Source organism: Bos indicus, chromosome 29 (assembly GCF_029378745.1).
Source record: "Bos indicus isolate NIAB-ARS_2022 breed Sahiwal x Tharparkar chromosome 29, NIAB-ARS_B.indTharparkar_mat_pri_1.0, whole genome shotgun sequence".
Classification (NCBI taxonomy): domain Eukaryota; kingdom Metazoa; phylum Chordata; class Mammalia; order Artiodactyla; family Bovidae; genus Bos; species Bos indicus.
This window is the reverse complement of record NC_091788.1, coordinates 27,124,605-27,146,980: the sequence shown is the minus strand read 5'-3', so window position 1 is coordinate 27,146,980 and position 22,376 is coordinate 27,124,605. Positions and strand designations below refer to the sequence as shown.

The following is a 22,376-nucleotide window of genomic DNA, read 5'->3' as shown; positions in this document are numbered from 1 at the left end:
TCTCCAGGCAAGAACACTGGAATGGGTTGCCATTTCCTTCTTCAGGGGATCTTCCTAAGGATCAAAGGATCAAACCTGGGTCTCCTGCATTACAGGTGGATTCTTTACCAACTGAGCCATCAGGAAAGCCCGAGATAAAGCTTGAGAGCCCCACGTAAGAAATGATTACCCAGAGCTGGATTGGTCACTTTCTATATTGTGGTCTCTATATTAGGAAGTTTGAAAAATCTAAGAGGGTTTTTAGTAGCCTTGTATTTGAGTGTATTATTGGAAAGAGGGCATGTGAAGAGATAACACCAACTATCATGGGGAGGGTGGCTGGAGGAGCTCAAATACATTGAGAAAAACAAATAAGGAAAGTCCTTGGACTGTAGAAGTTTGAGATACTTGGTCAGGGAAAAAGGAGAAAAGATAGTAACTAAGTCAGAGAAATGCTACTGGGAATGTATGTGGATTAATATCCTCCTTTAGCCTAACCAGTTGACATCAGAGTAGAATTTTTTTGCATTTAAGTTTCTGTACCTGAAATTACCCTGAGAACTAGACTTGGATTCTAATTATCAGGAAAAGGCTCCACACAAGTGTCTCCTGGGAACACCAAGAAGATCAGAACCAACAAAGGAGAGTAACAGTATGAGAATGAGAACAGTAGAACCCCAGTCTTTGGGATCAGAACCTGTTTTTACAAATTAGGCATAATCTATAAACAATATAATATATAGTACACCATGGTTTTAGGGGAAAAAATGGTTCCTGTTTTTCTGTGAAGTAATTGCTCTGGATTTTTTCCTCAAAACTTTCTGTTCAGATATCCTGCCTCAATAATTGCATATTTACATGTCTCTTTAAAAAAAAAAAAGGCTTATTTTTTTTAAAGTGTTATAAAGTCATTGTAAAATTATGAAGGTAACAGAAGCACACGGGCTTCCCTGGTGGCTCAGACAATATAGAATATGCCTGCAATGCAGGAGACCAGGTTCGATCCCTGGGTCAGCAAGATCCCCTGGAGAAGGGAATGACAACCCATTCCAGTATTCTTGCCTCAAGAATCCCATGGACAGAGGAGCCTGGGGTGCTGCAGCCCATGCGGTCACAAAGAGTCAGACGCAACTGAGCAACTGAACTGAACTGACTGAACTGCAGATGGAGTTATAAGAAAAAGGGGAGAACTAGCAAACTCAAACGGAGAAGGCAATGGCACCTCACTCCAGTACTCTTGCCTGGAAAGTCTTGTGGACAGAGGAGCCTAGTGGGCTGCAGTCCATGGAGTCACAAAGAGTCAGACACAACTGAGTGACTTCACTTTCACTTTTCGTTTTCATGCATTGAAGAAGGAAATGGCAACCCACTCCAGTGTTCTTGCCTGGAGAATCCCAGGGACCGTGGAGCCTGGTAGGCTGCCATCTATGGGGTCGCACAGAGTCGGACACGACAAGCGACTTAGCAGCAGCAGCAAACTCAAAAATCACAGGATCTGTGAAAACTAAATAAGCAGCCTAATTTTTAAACTGTGCTAAAAGACATAAAGCACAAAATTTACTGTCAACCATTTTCAGTGTACAGTTCAGTAGTGCTAAGTATATTCATGTTGTTGTGCAACCAAACTTTACAGCTTTTTCATCTTACAAAAGGAAAGTTTACATCCATTAAATTATTTTCCCTTTCCCCACCCCTGGCAACCCTGGCAAGGTAGAATGGTGATTCTACCTTCTTTTTCTATATTTTGACAACTCTATAAACCTCATATACTTAAATCATACGGAAATCACATAGTATCTGTCTTATTTTGTGACTGCTTATTTCACTTAACATAATCTCTTCAAGTTTCTTCCATGTAAAGATGGGATTTTCTTCCTTGTAAAGATGGGATTTTCTTCCTTGTAAAGATGGGATTTTCTTCCTTGTAAAGATGGGAGTACTATTGCCTGTATGTATGTACCACATTTTGATTATCTATTCATCATTAATGGACACCTGAATTGCTTCCACCTCCTGCCTATTGTGAATAATGCCATGATGAGGAGCATGCTACAAATATCTATTTAAGACCCTTTTGGACATAATTCAGAAGGATAATTGCTAAATCACAGGGCAATTTTATTTTTAAATTTTTTGAGGAACCAGCATACTGCTTTCCATAGTGGCTGCACCACTTTATATCCCCACCAATAATGAACAATGGTTCCAGCTTCTTCACATTTCTTATCTTTTCCTCTTTTTTTTCCAGTAAGAGCCATTCTAATGGGTGTGAGGTGATTTCTCATGAATTTGATTTGAATTTCTCTAGCGGTAGAGATTGAGCATCTTTTCATATGCTTATTGGCCATTTGTGTGTCTTTTTTGGAGAAATGTCTGTTTAAGTCCTTGATCTCCTTTTTAATCAAAATATTTGTTTGTTGTTACTGTTGATGGAGTACAATATTAAAAAGCAGTGTGTACATGTGTGTGTACACATTATTTAAATAAAATTTTATATTGGGTGCTGTACTAAAACTTCACATATAGGAAAGATTTAAACAGCTTTGATTTTTTCAGTGCTAAGTAGTAATTATTAGAAGGAGGCAAGTGGTTGGAGTTCATTCATATTCAGCTTTCATACATCTTCAACTTTAATGAGAATATATATTTAAATTAGTGAATGTGATTTTTACCTATCCTAATTATTTCACTCATGTTTCTGTTTTATGTAAATGAATAGGTAATTACATTTAATTTGAAAGTCTAAGCGGTATCCATTTATTCATGCAACAAACCTACCCACAGTTCCTAGTAGATCACTGGGCCACATCCTGTGGGTATAACAGTGAATAAGACAAACGTGATGGAATTTTCCATTGCATAGAAAAAAAATCTATAAGTATCTGTCCATAATCCATATCCAGGCTTTATCAGATATCATAGCATGTGGGGTTTCCACCAATATCCAGCATTAATAGGACATCAAACTATAGTAGAATTGCTTAAATGCAACATATTGTCTAGGATACATTCCCAAAGCATAGGAATTTTTATTGTGATGTTAGATTTTACTGGTCAGGTTAGGAAGGGCCTTGGAATTCTCACACTGCACATCAAACCATTGTCTACGTTTAAATGGGCTTCATTTTATCCTTTTTGTCTCATGCCTTTTGTAAAGGCAACAGTGTATTTTTTTTTTTCAATTTTAATTTAAAAAAAGTTATACATGTGTTCCCCATCCTGAACCCTCCTCCCTCCTCCCTCCCCATACCATCCCTCTGGGTCGTCCCAGTGCACCAGCCCCAAGCATCCAGCATCGTGCATTGAACCTGGACTGGCATCTCGTTTCATACATGACATTTCACATGTTTCAATGCCATTCTCCCAAATCTTCCCACCCTCTCCCTCTCCCACAGAGTCCATAAGCCTGTTCTATACATCAGTGTCTCTTTTGCTGTCTCGTATACAGGATTATCGTTACCATCTTTCTAAATTCCATATATATGCGTTAGTATACTGTATTGGTGTTTGTCCTTCTGGCTTACTTCACTCTGTATAACAGGCTCCAGTTTCATCCACCTCATTAGAACTGATTCAAATGTATTCTTTTTAATGGCTGAGTAATACTCCATTGTGTATATGTACCACTGCTTTCTTATCCATTCATCTGCTGATGGACATCTAGGTTGCTTCCATGTCCTGGCTATTATAAACAGTGCTGCGATGAACATTGGGGTACACGTGTCTCTTTCCCTTCTGGTTTCCTCAGTGTGTATGCCCAGCAGTGGGATTGCTGGATCATAAGGCAGTTCTATTTCCAGTTTTTTGAGGAATCTCCACACTGTTCTCCATAGTGGCTGTACTAGTTTGCATTCCCACCAACAGTGTAAGAGAGTTCCCTTTTCTCCACACCCTCTCCAGCATTTATTATTTGTAGACTTTTGGATCGCAGCCATTCTGACTGGTGTGAAATGGTATCTCATAGTGGTTTTGATTTGCAGCAACAGTGTATTTAATTCAGGGTTGTATTTTTTGTTTTGTTTTTAATGGTTTCAGGTAGAATGGAAACTTTGGGGAATAAAAATGGAATACAAAATAACTACAAATTAATAAAATGTCATAAAAGCTTAGGGCAGTAAATATTGCTCTCTCTTTCCCCCTGATTTCTGGAGAAAATTTAGAAATAATGACCAACTTAAGTATCACTGGAAGCCAACTTGGAAAATGTCTTGGTGGGAGAACAAGAACTGGTCATTGAACCCAGTAATCAGGACATCTCTTCAAACAACACTGAACAGGAAGGCTTTCCCAACCCTTTCACACTAAAGAGTAATCTGGGATGTTGTCTGTATGGTAGAGCAGGAAAAAAAATGACAATAGGAGTTAAGAGGGCTTGGGCTATACCTGGCTTTACTGTAATTAAATGTGTTATGAATGGCAAAATACTTATTTCTAGATCTCATTGCCACCATGTACAGAGGGATACAATGAGTCATGGCACAGAATTAATGGAGATAATAATAAAGTCAACATATAAACATGACCTATGTCCATGCATATTTTACTAGTTATTTATTGAAAGCTCTCTGTGTATCATGAGCTCCGGAAAGAGGTCGTGAGTTTGAATAAATTGCCAAGCAGGTCCTTCAGGGTAATCATGTTGTAGCGGGATTAAGAGTAAGAGCTATTTAATTAACAAGATCTGAATGTGAGGTCTGGTTTGCCACTTAATGTGCAAACTTGGCTCCATTATTTGAAGCTTCTAATCCTCAAAGTTCTTTTTTTTGAAATTGAAACTCCTTTATGGGGGGATATGAAGATTACATGAGATGGTATCTATGGAATATTCATCACAGATCATGGTCTAGCAATTACGATTAATACTACTGTTAGCAACATGGACCAACTGAAATGCATAGAGGGAGAACCGAGGAATGATTACATTCTAAGTGAAGTAAGAAAAACTAATTTGGCACAGAGATGGCTATTGAAGGATAACTTTTGTATTGCCATAGATCTTCACTATTTTCAATCAGGCAAAATTTGCTGTCTATTATAAGAAATCTGTCTCAAGCTTCTTGCAATTTCCCTTGGATTCCTTCTCCAGGATTAGTGCACTGAGAATAGCATGAATTATGAAGTTACTTATGGGGCCTCCGGGTTTACAATTATGCACAAAAATAGAAAATCTTATTAGGCAGACTTAATGCTTTAGAGAAAGCATTTTCCCTTGATATTATTTGATTATTTATCTAATTACTCATTTGATTGAGTAGGTGAGTGATATTAAGAGTCAATACATTTTAAAATCCACTATAAAACCCTTAATTTAGTGCAGAACAGTAAATACTACATTGTGGAAAATCCTTTTTAGGGAACTTTTCACTTCCTTGTTCCTTAAGGAATAGATTAACGAGTTCAGCATGGGTGAGACAGTATTATTTAATAGTTGCACCATGGCATCTAGCAAGGGGTTGGGTGTGGGCTGCAGATAGACAATGATTATAGGTCCAAAGGCACAGAGAATGGCAGTGAGGTGGGCACTGCAGGTAGAGAAAGCTTTCTGCCTGCCCTCTGCCGAACGGATCCTCAAAATGGCAATCCCAATGCGTGTGTAGGAGGCACAAATACTCAACCAAAGCATTAAAGCCAGAAAGCCAACACTAGTGGAAGCTACACCCTGGGCAAAGGAGCTGTCAGCACAAGCCAGGGGTAAGATAACAGGAATGTCACAGAAGAAGTGGTCCACCTGATTAGGGCCACAGTAGGGTAGCTGAAAGGTAAAGGATGTCAGGATAGTGGCCTGAAGACAACCCACCAACCAGGCTGCCAAGACCAAACCAACACAGACTCCAGGTCTCATGATGAGCTTATACCTCAGTGGGTGACAGATGGCAACAAAACGATCATAAGCCATCACAGAATAGAGGCAGCCTTCTGTAGAACCCAGGAAATGATAGAAGAAGAGCTGAACAGCACATCCCTTATAAGAAATGGCTCGGTTCTGGCCAGAAAAATAGACTAGCATCTTGGGACAGAGAACAGAGGGGAACAACATGTCCAAAATCGAGAGGAGTCCCAAGAAGAAGTACATGGGAGTGTGAAGGGTCGAGGAGGAGACAATTGCTAGAAGGATGAGCAAATTTCCGAGCAGGGTCAAGGGGTAAATGAACGAGAAGATGCCAAGGAGCACAGTCTCCACTCCCTCTGTCTGAGGTATTCCCAGTAGGATGAACTCATTCAGCTCTGTGTGGTTCCTCATGTTCCTGGGAGGAAGGTCTAGGGGAAACAAAAGACCAGAAACCATGACTGTGGAGGCTGATTGTGACAGATGCAATACCGATACATTCATCATCACTGGTCTTTGTTTACACATAAACATGAGGTTGAAATTAAGAATCAGAAATTCTGGGAGTAATATTTAGGGGCTAGTAAAGCAGATGTGTGCCTTTGTATCTCAAGATATCACATTCTTTTATGAATAGGGATTCAAAGCAATATGAAGCTTTAGCAAAGTAAAATACTGGATGTACTATGAGAACATAGGCATCAATACTGAGCAGATGAGCATGTCCCAAATTTAAGACCAACCTGAAAACATGTGGAAGCCTCACCCTCCTGACTCTATTACAAAGCTACAGTTGCTCAAATATGTGTTCATACACCCTAAATATTCATCAAAGATCAATTTGGGCACCCACATCTATGTTGAGAAGAATGGACTGTGATACAGTTTAAAGAGTAGTAAGATTTGGGTATATGATATCATTCTAACTGGATATATTTCTTAGTCTGAGCATGGAGTCTCAAAGAGTCAGACACAACTGAGTGACTGAACTGAACTGAAGGTTATTTGCCTGAAAAGAAATTAACAGTGACAAATTTGATTATTATTCTGGTGTTTAGTTTGTTTAGAGATTAGTAGATGTTTAGAGACTATGTAGGTGATAGGTTTTGATAGTGATAGTGAAGTTATCATATATAAAGATGAATTTTTGGAACATTTGATGTTTGCTAACTACTGAAATTTTGAAATCCAAAGTATTTCAATTCTGCAGACTTTTCTGTGTCTTCTGATTATTTTAAATTCTAATTTTAATTTTATTGTGGTAATAAAACTTCACATGAGATCTACTCTCTAAACAGATTTTTAAGTGTACAAGATAATATTAACTATGAACATAATGTTTTACAGCATTTGTGAAACTTTCTACCTATTCATCAGCAATTTCTCATTTCCTGTTGTCCCCTAACCCTGGTAGCCATCATTCTGTGTTTTGTTTTTAAGAGTATAATTGTTTTATTTTAAAGGAAAAACTCATCATGTCGAGAACATGAAAGGGCCAGTAGAGAGACAGTCAGCTGTCTGCTACAATGGTTGAGCTCCTGAATTTCTCAAGAAGAGATGCCACAATACTATGCATAAAATAGATAACTAATGAAAACCTACTGTATAGTACAGGGAACTCTACTCAGTGCTCCTTGGTGACCTAAATGGGAAATAAATCCAAAAAAAAGAGGAGACTTATGTATATGTATAGCTAATTAACTTTCCTGCAGTGTAGAAACTAGCACAATATTATAAAGCAACTATACTCCAATAAATTAACTTTAAAAAAGAAGAGAGGTGTCTTTTTCACTTACACTTTTTACCGTTATAATTTGCTTTTTCTGAGATGCAAAATATATTTTAAAATGTCCAATTATAATGGTTTGAATTTCTAATTATAATTCCTGGTCAACTTCTCTGATCTTCTTTTATAAGTAATATTATTAATTGTTATTGATTGATAATTATGTCTTCTAAAAAAACCTGGAAAATGGTAAGATAATGCTCTCCATGTACTCAAGTTGTTTATAATCTTGGAATCTCAATTTCTCATCTTTATATAAGCAGAAAGTATTCCCTGCACCAGTAGGCTCAACCTTAACCAATCAGTTAAATATATTATTCCAAGCAGGACACTTTTGAGAGTCAAAGAAAGCATTATTAATAACTAAGGCAGAATAAGAGGGGTAAAATAGGAACATGTCTGTTCAACCATCGAATAGTCTCCTTTCCCTCATGTGTGTCCTACAGATCTTTATTTTGACATGTTCTGATATAACTGTGCCCCTTGAAGATATGGTATATTCTTATAATTGTGCTGGATAAATAGAGGGTACCCACTGAATATCTTTTTTCTGATTAACTGAGATAATATTTACCTCCCAGAATTGCTGTAAAGATTAAATGTCATGATGCTCAGGAAAGATTTTGATACACAGTAAGATGCTGTATATGGTTTGTTATAATTGTATTTTCTATAGAGATATCCATGCTAAAGAATTTGGGAAGGAGTTACCTGTGTGAGGATCAGAGTTAGTATCTTAAGCCTGAACGAAGTCACCAGGAGAAACAGGGTAAATTATGGACAAAGAAGGAATGAGAGACCAAACTTTGAGAAATACTACATTTTAGGAAAAGGAGAAGAAAAGGGAGCCATTTAATAAAAAATATATACATTCGTCATATGATTTGGAAGAGGTCAGGAGAATGTCTTTTGCATACCATTTATCATGAAAATTATTATTTTCTCCATGTCTTAGAATTTTCTCCATTGTCAGGGAGAATATGCAACTAATTTTTATTCTTAAGCAAGTGTGTGGTTCTTTAAAAGTGACAGATGCTGAATTAATGATTAAGGAACAACAAAAGAAATAATAGATGAATGTATTTCTGCATGCTGTTTTGTGGGGTGAATGGAGGAAAGGACTCTAGTCATTGCACAAAATGGGAAGGAAGCTCTTAGTCATGATTGCTTCCAACAATGCTAGTCAGGAGTCCATAGTGGAGTAAAAGTAAAAATTAAAGAAGATGGGAAAATGCTCTGGACAGTTACATGGCTCAGTTAAGGAAAACAAATGTTGTTTTTCTTACCTTTAAGTTCAGTCTCTTCTATAGACTTGTGGGACTTACCATTCTGAACATCTCTCTTCCCTGGGTGCAATGGAAATGGATTTTGGCTTCCTAAGTGTTGGCACCCCACTCCAGCACTCTTGCCTGGAAAATCCCATGGACGGAGGAGCCTGGTGGGCCACAGTCCATGGGGTCGCTAAGAGTCAGACACAACTGAGCGACTTCACTTTCACTTTTCACTTTCATGCATTGGAGAAGGAAATGGCAACCCACTCCAGTGTTCTTGCCTGGAGAATCCCAGGGACGGGGGAGCCTGGTGGGCTGCCGTCTATGGGGTCACACAGAGTCGGACACAACTGAAGCGACTTAGCAGCAGCAGCAGCAAGTGTAGACCCCAAATGGTCTTTTCCATTCAGGATTACACAGAGAGAGGATAGTATATGTCTGATGGCTCGCCCATCATCTAGGGTGATTTCTTCAGAGTTAGCAGAAATAAGATCTCCTACATTCGTAGAGTTTTAAATGATCTCTAACTCCCTCTGGAGCCCCATCCATGATACATCCCAGGACTCAGGGAGCAGGAGCCCTTGAGCACAGGGAGCAATCAAATGCTGGATGTTGAGAGAGCTCATGACTGAGAAAAGACTACACGGTAATCAAGACAATCTTCAAGCAATTAGGAATCAAAGAAGTTGTGGATCCCCCATGGCCACCCTAATTTTCTACTCTGGGTAGACTTTCAAGAACCCTTTTTGTTCTTCATAGACCTCACAGATTTGACTTCCTTCTCTGTCATTTTTTGAGTCTCTACCTATTCCCTTACTTTTTATGGTTGTAGAAGAAATTGTAGCATAATGAAAAGATCATTCACCTTGGAAGTTTCTGGTGTGAAGAACAAGTCTGTTTCTCGTTAATTGTAAGTCCTTGAGCAAGCCAGTGCTCTGCTCTGAACCATAATATAGTCCTTCATAAATTGGAGTTATTTCATAGGGACACTGGAGATTAAATGAGACAACACTTGTAAACTTCCTGGCACATACTACTTAATTATTTGTATTGAAATTGAATGGAACATAGACTTGTATTCATTGTTAGAATCTTTTTTAGTTCTTTTACCCCTTCTCTTCTTAATTTGAGTTTTTTCATTGTTTTGTTTTTTTTCATTTTAGTCAGTCTGATTTCATTTCTTTTATCAACTAGTAATTATAGTGTGGGGCTTCCCTGGTGGCTCAGACAGTAAAGAATCTGCCATGCAGGAGATCTGGGTTTAATTCCTGGATTGGGAAGATCCTTTGGAGAAGGGAATGGCTACTCACTCCAGTATTCTTACCTGGAGAGTTCCATGGACAGAGGAGCTTGATGGGCTACAGTCCATGGGGTCGCAGAGTTCAACACTACTGAACAACTAACACTTTCACTGTAACTATAGTGAGAGAGATGGTGAGAAACCAAACCAAAATGAAACAAAACAAAAGAAAATAATAGGTATATAGTTACCAAAAAATAAATAAGGAATATCAGAATGTTTTTCATAATAATGGATTGTTTCCTATGGAATCTAAATAAGATTTTCCAGGTTCTCAGGATTCAACAAGCCAATCCAAGGAAGGGAAAATGGAACTAACATTTAAAGAGAGTCCACTTGTGGAAAGGTCTTTTAAAATCTTATTTTATTCACTTCTTACAACATCCACACAGGGTAGCTATTTTTAGTCCACTTTATAAATGATGACATGGTCATCAGAGAGAGTAATTTTTCCCAAGATTACACAACGTTGAGTAGGAGAGGTAGGAATTGAGCCACAAATTTTTTTAGTCTAAATTTCACAGACTTAATTCTGGGGACAGAGCCAAGTTGATACTAAAACATCAGAATCTGGTTCCTAGTTTTCTCTCCAAGTTTGACCCTCTGGATCAGCAAGGTATACCTTTCCTAGTCTTCAGAGAGTAAGACCTTGAGCTTTACCCTGCCCATCTCCTTTCACATCTCTTTATGACTCTGTTTTGAACAATAACTACAACAGCATGGCTTCCCAGGTGGCACTAGTGGTAAGAATCGGCCTACCAATGCAAGAGATGTGAGAGACATGGGTTCAATCCCTGTGTTGGGAAGATCCCCCGGAGAAGGGCACTTCCCACTCCAATATTCTTGCCTAGAAAATTCCATGCACGAAGTAGCCTGGCAGGCTATAGTCCATGGAGTAGCAAAAAAATTAACATGACTGAACATGCGCGCACACACACACACACACACACACACACATAGTAGACAACAGATTTAGTGACTAAACAGCAACAACATAACAGATAACAATCAAAAGGCCTAACAGTACACAGAAATTGGGATACATATGTATTTATTCTTGGGGCTTCCCGGCTGGCACTGGTGGTAAGGAACCCACCTGCTAATAATGCAGGAGACAGAAGAGAAGCTGGTTAGATCCCTGGGTAAGGAAGATCTCCTGGAGGAGAGCATAGCAACCCACTCCAGTATCCTTGCCTGGAGAATCCCATGGACAGAAGAGCCTGGTGGGCTACTGTTCATAGGGTCTCAAAGAGTTGGACACAACTGAAGCCACTTAGCATGCACGTGTGTGTATTTATTCTTAATTAATATCTTGGGCACTTATTTACTTATAGGCTTTCAAGTTTTAAAAACACATAAAGGTCAGGAAGAGAAATCATGATGACAGAGTACAATGACTTGGAGCTCACAACCCCTACAAACACATCAAAAATACACCTACATACAGAACAACTCTCACTGAAAATTGAGGATTTCTGTACAATGAAGGCTATAAGAAAAGTACACACTTAAACAGACTTTAAATTCCCATTAGTGTTACTTTATTCATCATTAGCAGAATCATTCATCTTTTCCAAGTAGGAAAAAAAAAAAAAGCCAAAGCTCATAACAACAATTAAAAAGAGAAATGAATATATTTCTTAATGCTATTCTTAACTAGGAATAGGAAAAGGAAATTGTGAAAGTGGTATGAAATAAAGAGGACATACTTTTAAAAATTGAAAAATACTTGAAAGAAAACTCAAATTCCCTTCCCCATGGTGAGAAAGAAATAGAATGAGAAGGTTACCAATAAAAAATTGTAAATAAACACACAGAAACCCTTCTCCTGTGACTGCATGCACCCTGATTCTAATCAATACTTTCCAACTGGGTCCTTAAATGTATTATTTCATTAACCGAGGTCATCAAGTCCTTCTCATCACAGGAAAGAGTGGAGCCTATTTAATTAGAGGGTATGAGTTTCAGTCCCATCCCATGCTTACTAACTTGGACGTGGCACTTAAACTCTCCATGCCTCAGGTTTATAATTTCTAAAACAGTGATGATAATAATAGCATCTCCTTCATTGGGTTGTCTTGATGATTAAATGGAAAAAACACATAAAATAGAACAGTACATTGCATGTAATATATAATCAACAATGTCAGTTGACATATATGCTCTCAAAACTTTCCTCCAGTCCCCCATCATAATACTCACCAGACACTTTTCCCTTTAACTCCTGTGTCCCCTATACACTGTAAGCTCTATAAAGACTAACATTTCTTCTGTCTTGTTTGCCACTTCTCTTGTAGTGCTGTGAATACTGCAGAGTACACAGTAGGCACTCTATAAATAACTCTGTAAGTTACATTGTTCTCTGGTGAAAGCCTTCCAAATGTTTCTCACATTTCTCACATGCTCAGCATTAGGGTCAACAGACACACAGACTTCCATCCTTTTCCCTCAGCCATCACGCAAGTTCAAAGTTTTTTAGGTTTTTATTGAACTATATGCTGAAATGTAATGATGCCAGTTATACTTCTAGCTTTTCCCATATACTCCCTCTTATTTGGCCATTATAGATAGCTGAAGAATATGTTCTGAAAGCATACATCTGCCCCTTTCTAACTTAAACATTTTCAGTGATCTTTAGCTACCCAATGGGCTACTGAAACATTGTAATAAAAATACACTGGAACATTGTAATAAAAATACAACTATCAAAACTATGGTTAAGTTTTGGATAAAATTAAAGAAAAAGTCAATGAAATTCTATACTTAATCCAGAGGGTTTCCTTATTTGTTAGAAAGTGCCAGGTTCTTCACAGCAGGTTTCCACTGCTCAATATAAGGAGTGCCTCCAAAAGACATGGAGAAGGTAAGAGAACAGCACGCAGAATGAGAGAAATGTGCAAATCATCTATTTGATAAAGACCTAAACCACCTCCACTCAACAGTAAAAAAAGAAATAATCCAAGGAATACACAGCTCAGTGATATGAGGTACAGAGTCCAGAAACAGATCTGCATTTATCAGAACAATAATTTTGACAAAAATACAAAAGCAATTTAATGAAGAAATGATGGGCTTTGCAATGCGATAGGAATACTTAGATATTCATATCAAAAACAAACACACAAACAAAAGAGAGACTCAATCCGTACCTCACATTAACAAAAACTGTCACAGAATGAATTGTAGATATTAATGTAAAACATGAAACTTAAGAATTTTTAAATATGAAAAAGATTGTGACAGAGTGTCCATTGACAGATGAATGGATAAATATTGGTGTGTATGTGTGCTAAATTGCTTCAGTCATGCCTGACTCTTTACAAATCCATGGACTGTAGCCCACCAGGCTTCTCTGTCCATGGGATTTTCCAGGCAAGAATACTGGAGTGGGTTGCCATGCCTTCCTCTAGGGGATCATCCTGACCCAGGAATTGAACTTACATCTCTTATGTCTCCTGCACTGGCAGGCAAGTTCTTTACCACTAGAGCCACCTGGGAAACATATATATATGTCACAACGGAATATTGCTCAGCCATAAAAAAATAAAATAAAGTTTTGCCACTTATGATATAAATGGATCTAGGTGAAATGAGTCAGAAAGAGAAAGGCAGATACTGTATGATCTCACCAACTTGTGATCTCTAAAAACAGATAAAACAAAACCAGACTCACAAATACAGAGAACAAGTGGGTAGTTGCCAAAGGGGATGGTGTTGGGGGAAGAGAGAAATAGGTGAAGGGAATTAGGAAATACAAATGTCCAGTTGCAAAATAAAAAAGTCATGGAAATATACAGCATCAGGAAAATGGTCAATAATATTATAATAATATTGCATGGAGACAGATAGTTACCACATTTACCATGGTGATCAGTTCTTAATGTAACTAAATATTAAATTACTATGTTGCACACCTGAAAATAACATAGTACATCAAGTATATGCCAACAAAACAAAACAACAACAAAAAGAAAATCTTGAAAGAAACCAAGAACAAAGGATATTTTACCTACAAGGAACAGAGCAAAACCAATATAATATTGTAAAGTAATTAGCCTCCAATTAAAATAAATAAATTTATATTAAAAAAAGAATCTGAATGGGAAAAAAAAAAGAATTACAGAGGAACTCTCATTGGAAACTGGGCAATCAAAAAAGAGTGGAGTAAAAAATTTAAAGTGTTGAAATACAAAAATCACCAGCTTAGAATTTTAAATCCAATAATGTTATCCTTCAAATTGAGGTAAAATTATGACATTTCAGATAAACAAAATCTGAAAGAATCTGTTACCCGAGGCCTGCCTTGCAAAAAATATTAAAAGTAGTTCTTTAGGCAAAAGAAAAATAATCTAGGTCAGATGCTTGAATTGACATTTTTAAAAAGCATCAGAGAAGAACAAATATTAGTAAAATATTATTTTTCTTATTTTTAATTTATCTAAAACATAACTGTGAATTTTTAATAAGAGTAATACTATAAAACAATAGAGGAAAAAGTAGTCAGAAGACACTTTGACATAAATTACAGCAAGATCTTTTTTGATCCACCTGCTAAAATAATGAAGAATAAAAAAGGGACCTAATTAAACTTAGAAGATTTTGCACAGCAAAGTTATCCATAAACAAAAAGAAAATACAACCCCCAGAATGGGGGGGAAGTGTGTAAATGAAGCAGTTGAAAAGGGTTTAATCTCCAAAATATGCAAACAGCTCATGCACCTCTATGTCAAAAAAAAAAAAGCCCAAACAACTCAATCAAAAAGTGGGCAGAAGATCTAAATACACATTCCTCCAAAGAAGACATACAGATGGCCACAAAGTACATGCAAAGATGCTCAATATCACTAATAATTAGAGAAATACAAATCAAAACATATCTACATTGAGATATCACCTCACACCAGTCAGAATGACCATCATCAAAAAATCTACAAACAACAAATGCTGGAGAGGGTGTAAAGAAAAGGTAACCCCTACACGGTTGGTGTGAATGAAAATTTGTGCAGCCAGTATGGAGAACAGTTATGTAGGTTCCTTAAGAAACTAAAAATAGAGCTACCATATGATCCAGCAATCTCATTCCTGGGCCTATATCTGGAGAAAACCCTAATTTGAAAAGATACATGCACACAGATATTTGCTGTAACACAATTTACAACAGCCAAGACATGGAAGTAACCCAAATGTCACTCAGAGAACTCAAACAGGGCCTCTGAGACAATCTAGAAGGGTGAGATGGGGAGGGAGATGGGAGGGAGGTTTGAGAGGGAGGGGACATGGGTGTACCTATGGCTGAGTCTTATTGATGTTTGACAGAAAACAAAATTCTGTAAAGCAATTATCCTTCCATTTAAAAAATTAATTAATTTTTTAATAAGATGATGTGGTACATATATACAATGGAATATTACTCAACCATTAAGAAAAGTGAAATAATGCCATTTGTAACAACATGGATGGGACCAGAGATTCTCATACTAAGTGAAGTAAGTCAAAGAAAGATAAATATCAAATGATATGACTCACTTGTAAAATCTAATTTCTAAAATGATATAAAAGTACTTATTTACAAAACAGAAACAGACTCAGATTTCAAAAACAAACGTATGGTTACCAAGGAGAAACATGGTGGGAAAGAAGGGGGAGCAGGAAGACCCTGGGTTTAGCACAAACACACACACACACACACACACACACACTACTATATATGAAATAGATAACCAACAAGGACCTACTATATAGCCCAGGGAACTCTATTCCATATTCTTTAATAACCTAAGTGGGAAAAGAATCTGAAAAAGAATGAATACATGCATATGTATAACTGAATCACTATGCTGTACACCTGAAACTAACACATTTTAGATCAACTATACCCTAAAACAAAAATTGTAATTCTTCAATTAAAAAAAAAGAGATTAAACCAAATTATATTATAAGGAGCTATGCAGTTTAAGAAAATATATGTTTTCAAAAGACTGTTCTATACATCTGTGTCTCTTTTGCTGTCTCGCATACAGGGTTATCGTTAACCTTCTTTCTAAATTCCATATATATGCGTTAGTATACTGTATTGGTGTTTTTCTTTCTGGCTTACTTCACTCTGTATAATAAGCTCCAGTTTCATCCACCTCATTAGAACTGATTCAAATGTATTATTTTAATGGTTGAGTAATACTTCATTGTGTATATGTACCACAGCTTTCTTATCCATTCATCTGCTGACATATTGTAAAGTAATTAACCTCCAATTAAAATAAATAAATTTAAATTTTAAAAAATTTTTTAAAAAAGAAAAAATGTTTTTCTTTTACTAAATTAATAAACTGGAAAATCATGTTTAAAAATATAATATAGTTTTTATAATAAAATTCCTCAGAAACATTCATTAAACAAATATTCCTGAGTAGCAGGTTTGGATAAAGTTAAACACCAAGAAATACAACTGTAATACATTTCTTATTGATCACTAAATTATATTACTAACTCTGTTAAATGAGTGTATCTTCATTACAGAGATTATTTGCTCTGTGAATATGCTACTTTATCTTTAAGTGTCAACAGAGCTTTCTTTACTTCCTTGTTCCTCAGGGTATAGACCGCAGGGTTCAGAAGGGGCGTCATCACAGTGTAGAAAACAGCCACAATCCTGTCCATAGCCTCCTTGGAGCCTGGTCTCAGGTAAATGAAAACACCAGGACCAAAGAAGCAAAGGACCACAGTGCAGTGGGAGGCACAGGTCTGGAAGGCTCTCCATCTCCCTTCTGAGGTGTGGATCTTCAGGATGGAATGGATGATGGATATGTAGGACAGCACTATCAGGAAAAAACAGCCCAAGGCCACCACACCAATGTTGACAAAGATCACCACCTCGTTGGCAGAGGTGTCTGCACAGGTCAGTTTGAGGATGGGTGGTGCATCGTAGAAGTAATGCTGGATCTGGTTGGGTCCACAGAAGGGCAAATGGAACGTCAGTGTGGTCTGGACAGCAGAGTGCAGAGAGCCACTGAGCCACGTGGTTGTGGCCAGGAGGGCACACGTCCTCCCACTCATCACGCTGGCATACCTGAGCGGGTAACTGATGGCCAGGAAGCGGTCATAGGACATGACGGTGTAGAGGAAGCACTCGGTGCTGCCCAGGAAGTGGAAGGAGTAGAGCTGGGCCACACAGCCGGGAAAGGAGATAGGACTGCCTTCTGGGGACACCAGGGTCATCAGCATTTTGGGCACAGTGACCGTGGAGAACCACATGTCAATGAAGGACAAGTTGCTCAGGAAGTAGTACATGGGGGTGTGCAGGTGGGGATCCACTGTGATCACCAGCAAGATGAGAAGGTTCCCCACCACAGTGAGGGCATAGATCACCAGGAAGATTCCAAAGAGGAGCGTGTCCAGCTCTGGTGAATGGGGAAGGCCTGTGAGGATGAACGTTGTCACTAGGCTCATGTTTGTCATTTCTCCACACTTTTGGTCTCTCTCTCTCTCTCTCTCTATGGGAACACCAAGAGCATCCAACATTTTATTGAGAACTGAGAACTGCATTATACAAGTCATACTCAATTTTGCTTACCACAAACCTCCCTTGAAAAAGGAGATAGAATGATTTCATCTTCTGTCTCTTATATCCCTCTTGCTTTCTCTCTCTCTCTCTGTCACACACACCCACACCCACACACACACACAGGCACACACAGATAGATGTGAAAAAGGGAGAAAACTACACAGATTTCTATTGATATATCATGAACACTAACTTAGCACCATAAAACAAGTCAAATTTTCTATTTTATACTTTATCTGGATCATGTTAGCTTGTTGTATGCTCCAGGTCTCACAATGTTTAAATCGAAGTTTCAGGTTGGTCTCTCATCTCATCTGAAGTTCAGGATTGCCTGCCTCAGTGACAATGTCAGAGTGAAGTAAGATAATAAATGACAACTACTTAGTAAAGTAATGACATTCACAGGTATTCATTAAATGATACCAAATTATATGAAGCTGTTGCCTTGCTTTTTAAATGTATAGCTATAGCTATGGAGGGAGAAAAAGACAGAGACAGAGAGGGAGTAGAGAGAGAAAATAAATTCTCATTGTGCTATAGAGACTTCTCAATTTCAAAGCTACAATTTTGAGGAAAATTTCATCACTGGTATTGGTACTGGTGTCTCACTAACCACCACTAATTGTTTACATAGGAAATAATCTTAGAGCAGGTTAAGAAACTATAAACTTCATACAGAATCCTGACAACCTCTCATGTGATCCAGAAAATATCAACAATCACAACACTGCTAGCCTCAAACTTGTCTTCTTTTACGCAGTCATTGATAAGGCACTGAAAATATAAACTTCATACGTGTTCTCCCAACCACAATCCAGTGGGAAGCGGCTGGTTTCTCACATACATATTTCTATCCTAAAGGTTTAAACATAATATTTTCTCTTATCAGCTTTGTTAGAGATGATATTCTCCCCCAATCTTCCATTCCTTATACTCATAAATCCATGAAATGACCTCAAAAGAGAAGACAATTACCTCTATGAAGCATATGATTCTTGTGTAAAACCAACTACCTGTAACAAGGAAGAACAAAAGAAAAGGATCTATGTTAACTTAATATCAAGAAATATTGGGCAAATAACACAAGAAAGAAAGAAGAGAAGGAGCCAAAATGAGAACAACACCCAGTTGTGGATGTGACTGGTGATGCAAGTAAAGTCTGATGCTGTAAAGGAAAATATTGCATAGGAACCTGGAATCTTAGGTCCATGAATGAAGACAAATTGGAAGTGGTCTAACAGGAGATGGCAAGAGTGAACATCAACATTTTAGGAATCAGTGAACTAAAATGGACTGGAATCAGCAAATTTAACTCAGATGACCATTATATCTACTACTGTGGGCAAGAATCCTTTAGAAGAAATGAAGGAGACATCACAGTCAACAAAAGAATCTGAAATGCAGTACGTGGGTACAGTCTCAAAAATGACAGAATGATCTCTGTTCATTTCCAAGGCAAACCATTCAATATTAATGCTGAAGAAGCTGAATTTGAACAGTTCTATCAAAACCTACAAGACCTTCTAGAACTAACACCCAATAAAGATGTCCTATTCATTATAGGAGACTGGCATGCAAAAGTAGGAAGTCAAGAGATTCCTGGAGTAACAGGCAAATTTGGCCTTGGAGTACAAAATAAAGCAGAGAAACAGCTAACAGAGTTTTGCCAAGGGAATGCATTGGTCATAGCAAACACCCTCTTCCAACAACACAAAAGAAGACTCTACACATGGACATCACCAGATGCTCAATAAGGAAATCACATTGATTACATTCTTTGCAGCCAAAGATGAAGAAGTGCTATATAATCAGCAAAAACAAGATGGGGAGCTGACTGTGGCTCAGATCATGAACTTCTTATTGCAGAATTCAGACTTTTAAATTGAAGGAAGTATGGAAAACCACTAGACAATTCAGGTATGACCTAAATCAAATCCCTTACAATTATACAGTGGAAGTGACAAATAGATTCAAGGGATTAGATCTGATAGACAGAGCACCTGAAAAACTACGGATGGAGGTTCCTGACATTGTACAGGAAGCAGTGATCATGACCATTCCCAAGAAAAAGAAACACAGAGAGGCAAAATTGTTGTCTGAGGAGGACTTACGAATAGTTGAGAAAAGAAGAGAAGCTAAAGGCAAAGGAGAAAAGGAAAGATGCTGCTGCTGCTGCTACTAAGTCACTTCAGTCGTGTCCGACTCTGTGCGACCCCATAGACGGCAGCCCACCAGGCCCTGCCATTCCTGGGATTCTCCAGGCAAGAACACTGGAGTGGGTTGCCATTTCCTCCTCCAATGCATGAAAGTGAAAAGTGAAAGTGAAGTCGCTCAGTCGTGTCTGACTCTTAGTGACCCCATGGACTGCAGCCTACCAGGCTCCTCCACCCATGGGATTTTCCAGGCAAGAGTACTGGAGTGGGGTGCCATTGCCCATTTAAATGCAGAGTTCCAAAGAATAGCATGGAGACATAAGAAAGCCTTCCTTGGTGATCAATGCAAAAAAATAGAGGAAAACAATAGGATGAGAAAGACTACAGATCTCTTCAAGAAAATTAGAGATACCAAGGGAACATTTCATGCAAAGACGGGCTCGATAAAGGACAGAAATGGTATGGACCTAACAGAAGCAGAAGATATTGAGAAGAGGTGGCAAGAATACACAGAAGAACTGTACAAAAAAGATCTTCACGACCAAGATAATCACAATGGTGTGATCACTGACCTAGAGCCAGACATCCTAGAAAGTGAAGTCAAGTGGGCCTTAAGAAGCATCATTACGAACAAAGCTAGAGGAGGTGATGGAATTCCAGTTGAGCTGTTTCAAATCCTGAAAGATGATGCTGTGAAAGTGCTGCACTCAATATGCCAGCAAATTTGGAAAACTCAGCAGTGGCCACAGGACTGGAAAAGGTCAGTTTTCATTCCAATCCCAAAGAAAGGCAATGCCAAAGAATGCTCAAACTACCACACAATTGCACTCATCTCACATGCAAGCAAAGTAATGCTCAAAATTCTCCAAGCCAAGCTTCAGCAGTACGTGAACCGTGAACTTCCAGATGTTCAAGCTGAATTTAGAAAAGGCAAAGGAACCAGAGATCAAATTACCAACATCCGTTGGGTCATCGAAAAAGCAAGAGAGTTCCAGAAAAACTTCTACTTCTGCTTTATTGACCATGCCAAAGCCTTTGATTGTGTGGATCACAATAAACTATGGAAAATTCTGAAAGAGATGGGAATACCAGACCACCTAACCTGCTTCCTGAGAAATCTGTATGCAGGTCAAGAAGCAACTGTTAGAACTGAACATGGAACAACAGACTGGTTCCAAATAGGGAAAGGAGTACATCATAGTTTCAACCTTATTATTTAACTTACATGCAGAATATATCATCTGAAATGATAGGCTGGACAAAGCACAAGCTGAAATCAAGATTGCTGAGAAAAATATCAATAACCTCAGATACAAAGATGACACCACCCTTATGGCAGAAAGTGCAGAAGAACTAAAGAGCCACTTGATAGAAGTGAATGCAGAGAATGAAAAAGTTAGCTTAAAACTCAACATTCAAAAATTAAGATCATGACATCCGGTCCCATCACTTCATGGCAAATAGATGGGGAAGCAATGGAAACAGTGACAGACTATTTTCTTGGTTCCAAAATCACTGCAGATGCTGACTGCAGCTGTGAAATTAAAAGACACTTGCTCCTTGGAAGAAAAGCTATTAAAAAACAGAGACATTACTTTGCCAACAAAGGTCCATCTAATTAAAGCTATGGTTTTCCCAGTAGTCATGTATGGATGTGAGAGTTGAACTAAAAAGAAAGTTGAGTGTCGAAGAATTGATGCTTTTGAATTGTAGTGTTGGAGAAGACTCTTGAGAGTCCCTTGGACTGCAAGGAGATCCCACTAGTCCATCCTAAAGGAAAGCAGCCCTGAATATTCATTGAAAGGACTGATTCTGAAGCTGAAACTCCAATACTCTGATGTGAAGAAGTGACTCAATGGAAAAGACCCTGATCCTGGGAAAGATTGAAGGCAGGAGGAGAAAGGGATGACAGAGGATAAAATGGTTGTATGGCATCACCAACTCAATGGACATGAGGTTGAGCAAGCTTCAGGGTTTGATGATGGACAGGGAAGCCTGGCATGCTGCAGTACGTGGGTCGTGAAGAGTCAGACACAACTCAGAGACTGATCTGAACTGAACTGAATATCAAGAAAAGCTGGAACTGTGTACAATGGAAAGTGAGGCAGAAATGATGTTTTTAGTTTAATCCAAAATATTGTTGAATTCAAGACTGTTGCTATTTTTCAAGGAAAGATTCACCAATGTGAGAGAAATGAGGCTCTCTTCTCTTAATAAAGCCCACACAGAATAGATACTATCTCCAGACAATCTGGCTTAAGCTAAATTAAAGCTATATTCTTCAAATGAAAGAGTATATAGCAGTGACAATTACTCTAATATCCTATGTGGGTATCAGAACCAAAAAATGAAACAAACGTATCTCTAAAATTTCTACTGTACAAGTGGGATCCCAGAATAAATCACATAGATCAGATAAAGTATGAAATTTTTCATCAGGTGAATTGCAAGGCAGCCTGAGACCTAAAGCTGGTGTTATCAGTGAGAGATAACAGAGTT

At 38.1% G+C, this 22,376-nt stretch overlaps 2 protein-coding genes across 2 annotated transcripts; both read right to left on the bottom strand.

Moving 5' to 3' along the window:
• Window positions 1-5,287: 5,287 nt before the first annotated feature.
• Window positions 5,288-6,220, bottom strand: LOC109554024 (olfactory receptor 10N1-like). The gene has a single exon (XM_019954334.2). It carries the CDS (start codon window positions 6,218-6,220, stop codon window positions 5,288-5,290), a length of 933 nt encoding a protein of 310 aa, XP_019809893.2.
• Window positions 6,221-16,682: 10,462 nt separating this feature from the next.
• LOC109554267 (olfactory receptor 10G9-like) lies at window positions 16,683-17,618 on the bottom strand. The gene has a single exon (XM_019954583.2). The coding sequence runs from the start codon at window positions 17,616-17,618 to the stop codon at window positions 16,683-16,685; it is 936 nt and encodes a 311-aa protein (XP_019810142.2).
• Between the last annotated feature and the right edge of the window lie 4,758 nt (window positions 17,619-22,376).

Excerpts from the sequence above, each read along its gene's own strand:
- LOC109554024 (XM_019954334.2), bottom strand. The coding sequence starts at position 6,220 with ATGAGGAACCACACAGAGCTGAATGAGTTCATCCTACTGGGAATACCT.
- LOC109554267 (XM_019954583.2), bottom strand. The coding sequence starts at position 17,618 with ATGACAAACATGAGCCTAGTGACAACGTTCATCCTCACAGGCCTTCCC.